Source organism: Monodon monoceros, unplaced genomic scaffold, assembly GCF_005190385.1.
Source record: "Monodon monoceros isolate NGI ecotype Baffin Bay Population unplaced genomic scaffold, NGI_Narwhal_1 Super_Scaffold_16, whole genome shotgun sequence".
Taxonomy (NCBI): Eukaryota; Metazoa; Chordata; class Mammalia; order Artiodactyla; family Monodontidae; genus Monodon; species Monodon monoceros.
Genome location: NW_021703772.1, coordinates 27,168,745 through 27,181,619, shown reverse-complemented (window position 1 = coordinate 27,181,619; position 12,875 = coordinate 27,168,745). Strand labels below are relative to the sequence as shown.

The 12,875-nt window shown below is 38.5% G+C and overlaps 1 protein-coding gene across 7 annotated transcripts in view; it reads left to right on the top strand.

Annotated features, from left to right (window-relative positions):
* MAP2 (microtubule associated protein 2) overlaps positions 1-12,875 on the top strand; it is a 210,050-nt gene that overhangs the window by 166,411 nt on the left and 30,764 nt on the right. For 3 of the 7 annotated variants that reach the window (XM_029225970.1, XM_029225972.1, XM_029225971.1), the window contains one exon: positions 12,122-12,183. In XM_029225970.1, coding sequence (XP_029081803.1) covers positions 12,122-12,183 — 62 coding nt within the window. Of the gene's footprint in view, positions 1-4,760; positions 8,517-8,713; positions 8,921-9,093; positions 9,229-12,121; positions 12,184-12,875 lie in introns of all 7 variants that reach the window. The other 4 variants (XM_029225969.1, XM_029225968.1, XM_029225966.1 and 1 more) reach the window with 2 other exon arrangements.

Genomic DNA, 12,875 nt, shown 5'->3' with positions numbered 1-12,875 from the left:
GGAGGGACAGGAGCCTGCTTTCTCCATATGAAAGTGAAGTCCCTATATAGCTCAGTCCATCCAAATGCCTCAACAATTTATGTCTAAGAAGCCTTATTTGAGACATGTGAGTACTTCCTTTTTATTTCACGGCTTCTGAGAAGGAAGCAAAAAAAGTTCAAATAAAGTATGACTTCTTTCTGCCCCTTGCAAATAAATCAGTGGGGGAAGAATATATTCTCTTACCGAAACCAGAGAACATGAACTTTAATATAATTTTATCCTCTTGGATACGTACTATTTCCAGGACCAGACTTCAATAGAGTTAGGTTTCTTTTTAGTGCTATGTTAATGTGATAGCTCTTTAAAAGAGAAAGGTCTGTTCAGGGTAGAATAAATGTTATGGAATGAATTTATTTCTCCAAATCACTTAATCATCTACAGAAACTACAGAGGCTTCCCTAGGTGACCTAAATCTTGCTTCAAATAAGTAGAAGTGAGCTAAAATGAGGGAAATGTTCCAAAGCTTTTGTCATTCCAGTCTCATGAAGGTGGAGACCCTATGTATCGTTGGCTCTGGTGAGGATAAAATAAGTGGGCAGTGGGCTGCAATTTGTCTCATTCTAACAAGGTAGTTTTATAAGGAAAAAAAATAGAGCTCAATTTTTTTTTTGCTTAGGTGAAGAAGTTATTTTCAAATGAGGAAAGATAACTTGCTTAAATGAAGAGTTTATTTTTATATGGCACAATATTTAATATAAGGGCAGAGAGTTCCAAGGCAAGAGCACCAATGGCTCAGACACTCTGGTGGAGAAATATAACCCATATTGAGCACAGCTAAGTGAACTTAAGACAATTCAGAAAACTATGTGAATTTTTAAATAAAGAACAGGTGTGGAAATAGACATGATTTAGACAAAATGGAAAGCTAAAAAATTACATGATTTGGAAAACATGTAAATTAAGTTGATAAGATTTCATCCAGTAAGGTGCTCTATTAAAGCAGCTATATTAAAAGTCTCTTAGCTTTAATCAAAATGTCTAATTCTATGGCATTATAAAAATTGCCTTAATAATGAGTTAGAATCTGAATGCTTAAAATGTTACTGACATAATTAAATTACAACAATGAAAGTTTCTGAGTGCTAAATGTGAGAAAATAGAAGTAGTCTTCTTCTTTTCCCCCTCTAAGGATTTTAATACTTCTCAAAAAATTTCTTTCCATCTGTAGTCTTTCTCATAGGTCCACTTAAACAATGTATAATCGTTTCATAGGAATTTCATAAGAGTCATTCATTTGCAGAACTAGAAAACAGCTTATATATTTCCCTCTAATTTCTTTTTTTTGTATATATAAATTTATTTATTTATTATTTTTGGCTGCATTGGGTCTCCATTGCTGCGTGTAGGCTTTTTCTTGTTGTGGCGAGCAGGGGCTACTCTTCTATGTGGTGCGCGGGCTTCTCATTGTGGTGGCTTCTCTTGTGAAGCACGGGCTCTAGGCCTGCAGGCTTCAGTAGTTATGGCTCATGGGCTCAGTAGTTGTGGCCCACGGGCTCTAGAGAGCCCCTTGGCTTGGTAGTTGTGGCTCGCGAGTTCTAGAGATCAGGCTCAGTAGTTGTGGCGCATGGGCTTAGTTGCTCCACGGCATGTGGGATCTTCCCAGACCAGGGCTCGAACCCGTGTCCCCTGCATTGGCAGGCGGATTCTTAACCGCTGTGCCACCAAGGAAGTCCCTCCCTCTAATTTCGTAAGCAATAAAATGGGATTTATTTTACTGACATTTGAAGTGTAAATGAGAAACAAATGAACACGATAATTCATGGCCTTCATAAATTTGTTTTTTACGTTTTAATTGTTAACATTCTTCTGTGTGATATACATCTTTGGGGAGGATATTTTGGCAGTTTTGTTTCCACTCAATTATCTTTCCTTGGTGGTTTTGTTTTGAGTTGCAGAAATGAGGCTTTATGATATGCACATTTTCTTTCTTCAGTGTCAAAGAGAACTATACAAGAACTATATTACTGATATTTCAGTGGTTTGAACAATCTGATAACAGTCATGTCCCAGAGGTAGACTTCTCTAAATAGTAGTGAAATTAACTCTTACCTGGACCTTGTTTTTCAAAATATTTTACTTCTTGAAAATTTTTACATACTCCAGTCATATAATGCAATGAAGGTAAAATTAAGTTTGGTAGTCTTTGGCCTTAAAAATACTAAATAAATTATATTTTAAAGAGTTTTGATGGATTTCATGATAAAGCTGATAATAAGGTAGTTGATTGGATATTATTTTGAGACCAGGCTTTTTATTCCCAAAGATTTCTTTAGTGAAGTTTGCGTGTTTTAAATTAAGTAACCAGAAATTCGTATGTAGGGGCTTCCTGCATTGGAGAAAACAGCACATGTCTAACAAATTTAAAGGTTTGTTTCAGCACATCAATGCTTCTATCTTTTCACAACCATCTGTTATCTGGCAGTACCATCTCTTATTTCCAGCCAGCTTTCCACATTGTGTACAACTTACTGCCATTTCCACTGAGGGTAATAGTGCAATAAAACCCTTTCAGCTCTCAAGTTTTAAAATAAAGAGCCTTTTCATGAGACTGTAAAAGGCATCATGATTTGCAGATTATACATAATAATTTTCCAAGCATTGCATTAGGATATTAATTTGCACATCCAAATGGTAAAAGAGGTTCTTGTGAGGTCAATATAATCGAGCTGAAAGTGTTCCTTGAATAATATTTCTGTTGTTTCATGTATGTTTCTGTGGTCATGATGTCAACATCTTTTTCCTCCCTAAGAAGAAGAAATGCTAGCGAGTCCAATGGCCGAGGAAGAGAAACCTGCCACTCTTCCTGGGAAAGAGTGTGAGGCTGCCAAGGCCTCAGACCAGCCCAAGGGCCTCAGTGAGGGCCAAGTGGAGTCTAGTGCGGAGGCCCAAATAGCTCCTGAAGAGAGCGCCCCAGCAGGGACCCCACAGGAGAAAAGTATAAAAGAGGTCGCGGAGGTGTCTCCAGAAGTAAAAACCCCTTCCTCTGCCGAGGAAGGTGTGTCTTTCTTAGGATTTGCATGTGTTTTGTTGCAAAAGATAGATCTCTCCAGCAGCTTACCAACCTGATGCCTTTCCAATGCTATTCCATTGCTGGGTCTTCTCATGATCCCAAAACCACTGTTTGAGACTTAACGAGCAGAGAGTGTGGCTTGTGCAGGTGCTGTGTGGCAGCTTGATTTTCCACTGCTGCTGCTGATTCCTGGTTTCACTTTGCCGTGATACAGTACGCTTTGCAGCCAGGCTGATGACACTATGTGAGCTTTTTTCCGCCCCCGCTCTTCATCTCAAATGTTTGCCAGTCACATTGCTAATACATGTATATTTTTATTTTTATTTTGGGGGACAGCAATTCATATGCTTTTCTTTCAGACTGTAGAGACGGATTTTGGCACATACAGGCTTAAACGGTAGAATCGTTTTTGTTTGCAACCGCAGTGTGCTATATTTTTTTATGCTTCAGTGAATACTGGTTTGGTTTCCTTAAAAGTGCCTGCTGATGCTTCTCATATCATTTCCTTTCCATGGCAGCCAACTCCTTTGATAATCACCATATCTCTTGAGTTTTCATTCATCTAATCTTTATTAGAAAGTTTGTATAGTATTTCTTTTCTATTGTGACAACAAGACACACAAGTATATAAGGCAATAATCATCCATTCACTTGCTCTTCAGGAGATGACTGAGTTTTATTTTCCAGATAATTTCATTTAGCCCTATTCACCACAGTGAAATAACTTTGACCTTAAAATACAATTGAGACTCTGAAGCCTTTTGGATTGGTGAACAAATAAAAATTAAAAAGAGTCCTTTAATCTCTGTGAAGCATCTCTAAAGCCAATACTGGTCAGTGCTTCGCCAGTTGGTCACATTCCAGAGAATGAGGTCATGACCAAAGAGAGAAAGAATTTTAATAGTTGACTCTTTAAAATTTTGTTAGTTACATGACTTCCCAGTATTATCAGTATAATTCAGATTTTCTTACATCTACCATACAGAGTAAGTAATGATTAGGACTGAAGAATTTTGATATGTGATAGAAATTGACTTGTCAATATTTAGGTCATATCATATAAAGTCAGTAGTAATCATTTATTTGTATTACCGAAATTTAATCTCAGATGACTTCTAAAAATTTATTCTAGTAACCTTTCAGTGCCCCCAAGATTGGTCCTGGAACTTGTCAATCCAGTTAACTGAGTTTATTTAACACATATAACTATAACTTAATTGTCCTTCTGCCCATGGCCTGCAAATTCACTTGCAAGTTGGAAAACAAAAGAAAAAGGTCAGTAGAAATCAATTCTTTCCCATATTTAGATTACTATATAGATTCTTTTGTACCTTAATGTAAGTACTTATTCAATATTCTTTAATTTGTAATTTTATCTGTAGAAGGCACATGAAATTTTTTTTCTACTACAGTAGACATCACATACTGTTTAGAGAGACCAAACAAAGGAAAAAAGAGTATTCAAAATATACTCTTTTTACAACTTATGTACACATTAATTCACAACGGGAGTTCATTTTAGCAATCATACAAATATATCTCAGTCCTGACATTTTCATATTGATTTTTAAATGAGTAGCATGCTTGCATGTTTCATAGTTTTTCTTTATACCCTACCATTCATTTGCCATTTCAAAATACAATTTTAAGCTTACTGCCTGAAAGCACTTGCCTATTATTTGTTTAAAAATCAACCCAATTACTTCAGGTTTGCTTACAGCCTCGAAGATGGAGTTTCATGATCAACAGGAATTGACTCCCTCTCCAGCCGAGCCATTAGACAAGGAGGAAAAGGAGTCAGAGGAAGAAAGTAAACCTGGTGAAGACCTTAAACATGCTGCCTTAGTTTCTCAGCCTGAGACAACTAAAACTTCCCCTGATAAAAAGGACATGCAAGACACAGAAGAAGAAAAAGTACCTCCCACTCTGTTTGGGCATACTCTGGGTGCCAGCCTAGAAGACACAAAACAGAAGACAGAACCGAGCCGAGTGGTACCTGGTATTGGCCTTCCCACAGAGCCTTCAGCTGCAAAAGAGCAAAAGGACTGGTTCATCCAAATGCCAATAGAAGCAAAAAAGGACGAGTGGGGTTTAGTTGCTCCGGTATCTCCTGGCCCCCTAACACCCATGAAGGAAAAAGACGTACTTGAGGACATCCCAAAATGGGAAGGGAAACAATTTGATTCTCCCATGCCAAGTCCCTTTCAGGGTGGAAGCTTCACTCTTCCTTTTGATGTCACAAAGAATGACATTGTTGCAGCAGCATCACCCTTTGCCCCCGCCCTATTACAGCCAGATGACAAAAAATCTTTGGAAGAAACTGGTAGCCCAGCGACTGCCAAAGATAGTTCTAAAGTTGAAGAGCCCCATATGGATCAACCTGACAAAATGGCAGAAGCACCAGCCTCAGAGGCAGTTACATCACCCAAAGATGCTCACATTTCGATTGTGGAAGACTATGTTCCGGAGAAAGGTTTAGGAGAAGAGAAAGGGGCAACAAAGCAAGAGAGTGTGCAGATAAAAGAGACTCCCACCTTCAGTGAGCAGGAATCTATGCTTACTGAAAAGGAACCTCACCTAAAGCTTGAAGAACAAACAACCATTTCTGACGAAGAAGCTGTGTCAAAAGAGAGTGAAGCCCCAAAATTGACAGATGAAGAAACAGGTGTAATTCAGCCCTCCACAGAGCACACTTACTCCAAAGAAGAACCGAAAGGCCAGGAGCTTCCCACAGATATATTAAAACAGGACTCATTCCCTGTAAGTTTGGAGCAAGCAGTTACCGATTCAGCCGTGACCTCTAAGACACCAGAAGAAGTCGTGACTGAACCAGCTGCACTAAGTGAAAAGAGTGCCACCCAGGAGCTTTTTGAAGAAAAAGTTGCTGACAAAGATAATGTTGAAGGAGTTGGAGCTGTAACATCAGCTGAGCTTGACATGCCATTTTATGAAGATAAGTCAGGAATGTCCAAGTACTTTGAAACATCTGCCTTGAAAGAAGAAGTGACAAAAAGTATCCAGCCAGGCAGTGATTACTATGAACTGAGTGACACAAGAGAAGGTGCCCAAGAGTCTTTTGATACCGTATCTTCCATGTATAAAAACGGCGACAAGGCACTTATGGCAGAGAAAGACTCCCAGCCCAGTGCTGTAGCACAAGAAGGAGGCTACAGCACTCTTGCACAGAGTTATCCATCTGACTTACCTGAAGAACCCATTTCTCCTCAAGAAAGAATGTTCACTATTGATCCAAAAGTGTATGGGGAGAAAAGGGATCTCCACAGTAAGAATAAGGATGATTTGACACTGAGCAGGAGTTTAGGACTTGGTGGTAGGTCTGCAATAGAGCAAAGAAGCATGTCAATCAATTTGCCCATGTCTTGCCTGGATTCCATAGCCCTTGGATTTAACTTTGGTCGGGGGCATGATCTTTCTCCCCTTGCTTCTGATATTCTAACCAACACTAGTGGAAGTATGGACGAAGGAGATGATTACCTTCCAGCCACGACACCTGCAGTGGACAAAGCCCCTTGCTTCCCAACAGAAAGCAAAGAAGAAAAAGAACAGATAAAGGGGGAAAAAGCTACTGGAGAGGAAAACACCCAAGTCGAGCCATCGTGTGAGTCACCTTTCCTAGCCAAAGATTATTACAAAAATGGTACTGTCATGGCACCTGACCTGCCTGAGATGCTAGACCTGGCAGGCACAAGGTCAAGATTAGCTTCCATGAGTGCAGATGCCGAGGTTGCCAGGAGAAAATCAGTCCCATCAGAGACTGTGGTGGAGGAGAGTAGTACTGGCTTCCCCCCTGTCACTGATGAAAACCACGTCATTGTTAAAACTGACAGTCAGCTCGAAGACCTGGGCTACTGTGTGTTCAATAAATACACAGTCCCACTCCCATCACCTGTTCAAGACAGTGAGAATTTATCTGGGGAGAGTGGTTCCTTTTATGAAGGCACTGATGATAAAGCACGAAGAGATTTGGTCACGGATCTTTCATTGATTGAAGTCAAACTGGCAGCTGCTGGAAGAGTCAAAGATGAACTCAGTGCTGAGAAAGAAGCATCCCCGCCTATCTCTGGTGACAAATCAGGACTGAGTAGGGAGTTTGATCAGGAGAAGAAAGCGAATGATAAGCTGGATACTTTACTAGAAAAAAGTGAAGAACATGCCGATTCAAAAGAACATGCCAAGGAAACAGAAGAGGCTGGTGATAAAGTTGAAACTTTTGGATTAGGAGTAACCCATGAGCAAGCTTCAGCCAAAGAACTGACAGCCTCAAAAGATGCATCACCTCTCACGGCTGAGAAAGCAGAGAAAGGTCTTAGTTCCGTGCCAGAGGTAGCTGAAGTAGAACCATCCCAAAAAGCTGAACCAGAGCTGGATTTTGCTGCAAAGAAAGCTGACCAGGGTCAGTTAGATGTTAAAATCAGTGACTTTGGACAGATGGCCTCAGGGCTACACATAGATGCTGGAAAGGCAGCAGAGCTTAAACTCAAGGCTACCCAGGACCTCGCCCCCTCATCCACAGCACCTCAGGAGGCAGATGCGTTTATGGGTGTTGAGTCTGGCCACGTGAAAGAAGGCACAAAAGTTAGTGAAACAGAAGTCAAGGAGAAGGTGGCCAAGCCTGACCTGGTGCACCAGGAGGCTGTAGACAAAGAGGAGTCCTATGAGTCCAGCGGTGAGCATGAAAGCCTCACCATGGAGTCCTTGAAAGCTGATGAGGGCAAGAAGGAAATTTCCCCAGAATCTTCTCTAATTCAAGACGAGATTGCCATCAAATTGTCTGTGGAAATACCCTGTGCACCTGCTGTTTCAGAGGCTGATTTAGCCGCAGATGAGAGAGCTGACGTCCAGATGGAACTTATTCAGCTGCCAAAAGAAGAAAACAAGGAGACCCCAGATATATCTATCACGCCCTCTGATGTTACAGAACCGTTGCCTGAAGCCACTGGAGCTGAACCAGCAGAGGCTGAGAATGAGGAAGAAGAGTTAGAAGCCCGGGGAGATTATGATAAACTGCTCTTCCGCTCAGACACCCTTCAGATTACTGACCTGGGTGCCCCAGGTGTCAGGGAGGAATTTGTGGAGACCTGCCCTGGTGAACACAAGGGAGTGATTGAGTCCGTTGTAACCATCGAGGATGATTTCATCACTGTCGTGCAAACCACAACTGATGAGGGGGAGTCGGGTTCCCACAGTGTGCGTTTTGCAGCCTTAGAGCAGCCTGAGGTAGAAAGGAGACCATCCCCCCGTGCTGAAGAAGAGCTTGAAGTAGAAGAGGCAGCTGAAGCCCAGGCTGAACCCAAGGATGGCTCCCCAGAAGCTCCGGCTTCCCCTCAGAGAGAAGAGGTTGGGCTCTCAGAATATAAGACAGAAACCTATGACGATTACAAAGACGAGACCACCATTGATGACTCCATCATGGATGCTGACAGCCTCTGGGTGGACACTCAAGGTGTGCATTATCTTTTTAAATTTTCTACTCCCAAATAAAATCCAGTAACCTAGTGGAATTTTTTTTTTCATTTTTAAACATTTTAAAATGACCCTTTATCTCTTGATTTTGCATCTTTTAAAATAGATGAAGGATTTTGTACATTTGTTACTAATGTTTTCGTTGTTGTTGTTGTCATGGTTTGCTTTGATCCACAGATGATGATAGGAGCATCATGACAGAACAGTTAGAAACTATTCCTAAAGAGGAGAAAGCTGAAAAGGAAGCTCGGAGACCATCTCTTGAGAAACATAGAAAAGAAAAGCCTTTTAAAACCGGGAGAGGCAGAATTTCCACTCCTGAAAGAAAAATAGCTAAAAAGGAACCTAGCACAGTCTCCAGAGATGAAGTGAGAAGGAAAAAAGGTTCATTTAACAATCACTTCTTTAAAAAATGTTTTTGAAGTAATTCATTATTACTCTTTTGTAGAAGAAACTGCCTAACCATGGTAACTAATTATTGATGAAATTTCATTCGGTTTTGCTCCAAGTGTTTATTTTTTCCTGATGGTATGCTTTTTGTGTTTTCTTATTCATAGCAGTTTATAAGAAGGCTGAACTTGCTAAAAAAACAGAAGTTCAGGCCCACTCTCCCTCCAGGAAATTCATTTTAAAACCTGCTATCAAATATACTAGACCAACTCATCTCTCCTGTGTTAAGCGGAAAACGACAGGTGACTGTTCAGTTCTGCAATGTGGCTGGCAAACATGGACGTGTATTTTTTTTTATCTCATTACTGTAGCAGCTTCGTTTTGTTTTTCTTCCAAGAATCTCAGCAGTCATGAACAATTTCGCTATTAAGTGTCTTGTATCATTATTCTTTTTTTTTTTTCCCTCCCTGCAGAAGAGGTCATGACCATCTGTTTCTTTGTCATGCTCAGACTTAACAGTGATTGTATCTTGGCATTGTGCTCTAGTGTCACGTTCTGGGGATTCCTATTTTCATTCTGTGTTTTTGGTTAGACGATGGCGATGAATATAACCGTGGTATGCATTCTCATTATTTTGCTTATTTATCTCCCTCATGCTTAAAAACCCATATGTATTTGTCCTATTTTCTATATTATTATTGCCAAATCTGTTACTGATGTTGATGAATTTACTGAGAACCACCAAGAATGCATAGTGATTTTGAGGTGGAAAATGAAAAGCAAATCTGGGGTGAAATTGTGGTTGAAAAATTACTTTGCTTTTGGATGAAAGAAAAAAATGGAAAAGTAAATTGTCTGGTATTCCCACCAGAGTTTATTTTTCATATCCAAAATTAGCCAGGCTTTCTGGTGATACTACATTTCTTAGCTGACATTTTGTCCTTGGGATTTTCTTAAATGTGTTGAATCCAAACTGCTAAATTCCCCTACATAACGTAGTATTCAAAAATTTAATAACTTTAAAATTTAATAAACCCCTTCCCTCCCAATATCTTAGAATTTAGGTTTATTTCTATTTTCCTACCTTCTTATTGTTCTGTCTTCTTCAGATATACTTGTTTTTTACTGTTTAAAAAAGTAGTGGAATGAAGGAGTGAAACATGTTACAAATCATCACAAAAGACCATACATAATATCTATAATGTAAATTCTATTCCTAAATTTCAGTGCAAAGTATTTATTTTAAATGTATAATTATATTAGGATACTCTTCATTTAGAATATATTTTATTTTAGCATTGATTAAATGGCACACTTGCAGTCTACAAAAGAAGGCATCAGAGTTCTTAAGTCAGAAAGGAATATTTCCCAATCCATTATACATTAGAAGTGCCTTTATATGAATCTTTGGGTGGCTTTAAAGGGTTAGGAGCAGCATTAACCCTTGTAAGAAAAAAAATCAAGGTTGATGGTTTCATGTTAGCCACTAAAAATTTCAAGTATTTTTCATTTGTGTTCTTCATATAGGAAATATCTCATGAGCATCCTTCAAGAACTAGTATGTAAGGCAGGATTTGAAAGTAGAAGACATAATTATACACACACCTTGATGATGAAGGTTTATTAGAATGAGGGGTTCCTCTAAGTTAAGACTTAGGAATTAACATGACATCTCTAAATCTTTTAGTGCATCTTACTTAGTACATTTTCATTAAACTTGGAATTTTTCTTCTAGTTAGAAAAATGCTTGCACAGGCAGAATCTCTTGGTTGGGGCATAAAAGCCCTAAACGCCACCTAAAAAGATGAAAAATATATTAGGATCGTACAATTTCAGAGGAAATGTCAAATGGTTTGGTGAAGTACCTGCATGTCATTAGTATTCAATATGCCACACTGAGAATAACTTGCCTTTTAATTTCATTCATTAAAGGAAAGTTAAGATCTTTGGACTAATTAGGATCTTCCTTTTTTATTCAAATATTAAGATACTCAAACAGAAATCATATACCAAAGATGAGTTTCATTGACTTAAGGCAAAGTATATATGTCGCAGAAAAAATGAGCTATATTGTAGAAATAGTAAAGAGGCATAATTTGCACTGCTTCTTTTAAAAAAAAAAATTAGTTTCAGAGTCTGTGAATAATCTTACTAGCCAGTCCTAAATAGCATAGAACATATTGTAGACTGTTACTATTTTTGTGTTAGAACTGCACATGGCATAAGAAACCTTTCTGAAACTCATTTGGAGTGCTTATAAGGATAAGTATTTTTTTTTCCAGAGGATTTCTCTCTTGTGAAAGAAAATTAAGGTGGAAGTAAACACACAAGTTTATGCCTTTTATTTTCTTAGCCCAATTGTTAAATAGGGACAGTTTCCCCAAACACAAAGGGTTGTGTTCAATCGTGAAAGATATTTAAGTCAAGTCAGGTAAGTCATCAGCAGAAATTATGCTAGAGATGATGGAGTTTAAAATTGAAACCAGAAGTATAAAACAGCAGCAAGAGAAACAACAGTAACAGATGTGGTAATAATTTCATACAGGAAGTGCATGTGTAGAACATGGTCTATTTTACTGAACTTAAAATTCTTCTCATGTTTTCTCTTCTTGACAAGCCATTTTTCTTCCCTTCCCTTCTCATGTGGTCCGTTTCACGTCAAACAAGTGTGTCATTCATATTGTGAAATGAAGGGGTGCAGAGGGAAAGGGGTTGGCAGACCATGACAGTTTAAAATATAAAATGCAGAAATATCTGTAGATATGACAGTGGCTACATAAAGAAGGTTTGGGAATCTCTTGTGAGTATTCTTATGTGACGCCCACCCTAGAAACCAATCACTCCCCTTTTCCTTAAATTCTGCAGCATTCGGATTACTGCCCTATGATTTCCATTCTGAAGGATCAATAGTAATTTAAGGGTACATTGGTAACAGATAGAAAATCACTTGGTGTGCTTACCTGTGCTTTGGTAAACACTGGGTTATAGTAATTAGCACACTCTATAGTGGGAGCCACATGCTATAATGTTCTTATTATTCGGGTTTCTTCAGTTACTGAATTTGAGTCTCAATATAAAAAAATTCGCCTTGCATTAGTCTGTTGACACAACTGAATATCCAAAAGGCATTAAAAATGCATTTATGTGGTCTTTAGCCACTAAGTGTGGGGTTGTTTTTGTCTCCTCTCTCAACAGCAGCAGGTGCTGAATCAGCTCAGGCTCCCAGTGTATTTAAACAGGCAAAGGACAAAGTGTCTGTGAGTAAAATAATTTTTTCCTTGCTCTTCATTCAACATTCCCTTTGGTATTAGTGGCAATGTTTTAATAATTTTAGATAAAATTTAGGCTTTAGATGTTTACTCTTTTAAAACATTTTAGATCATTCACTCACCCAGATTGATTCTCGATGGCATTCAATCAAGCATGTCCGAATGTCTTCTGGAATGTGATGGTAGCTGGTGAGGGCAGAGCTGGGATTTAGGCTGCCTCTTTGTTAGTAAAACAAAAACATGTGAAACACCATAATGATCTGGCAAAATTGGGGGAGCCCAATTTATTTACTTTTCATAGAATCAAGATAAACCATTATAATCAACACTAAACTGTATTTTACAACACATTTTCATTGTTGTTTTACAAAATAAGAATATGAGAAAATTAATGTAGATGAGAAAAATAAGTAAAAATATTTTATCTCCTTATCTAAAGATAACTGCAGTTACCATTTTGACATAAAATCTTAATTTGTTTTACACATTTATAGGTTTAATAACAAAGATGGAAACACCACATATCGGTTTTTTAATTAAACAATAAACAGATTTCCATGTCATTAAACATTCTTGTACATCATTTTAATGACTACATAATATTGCATTTTATATTTTCACAGTGATGTACTTAATCAATTTCCCATTACTTGACATTCAAACTAGTTTTCTGTTATTTT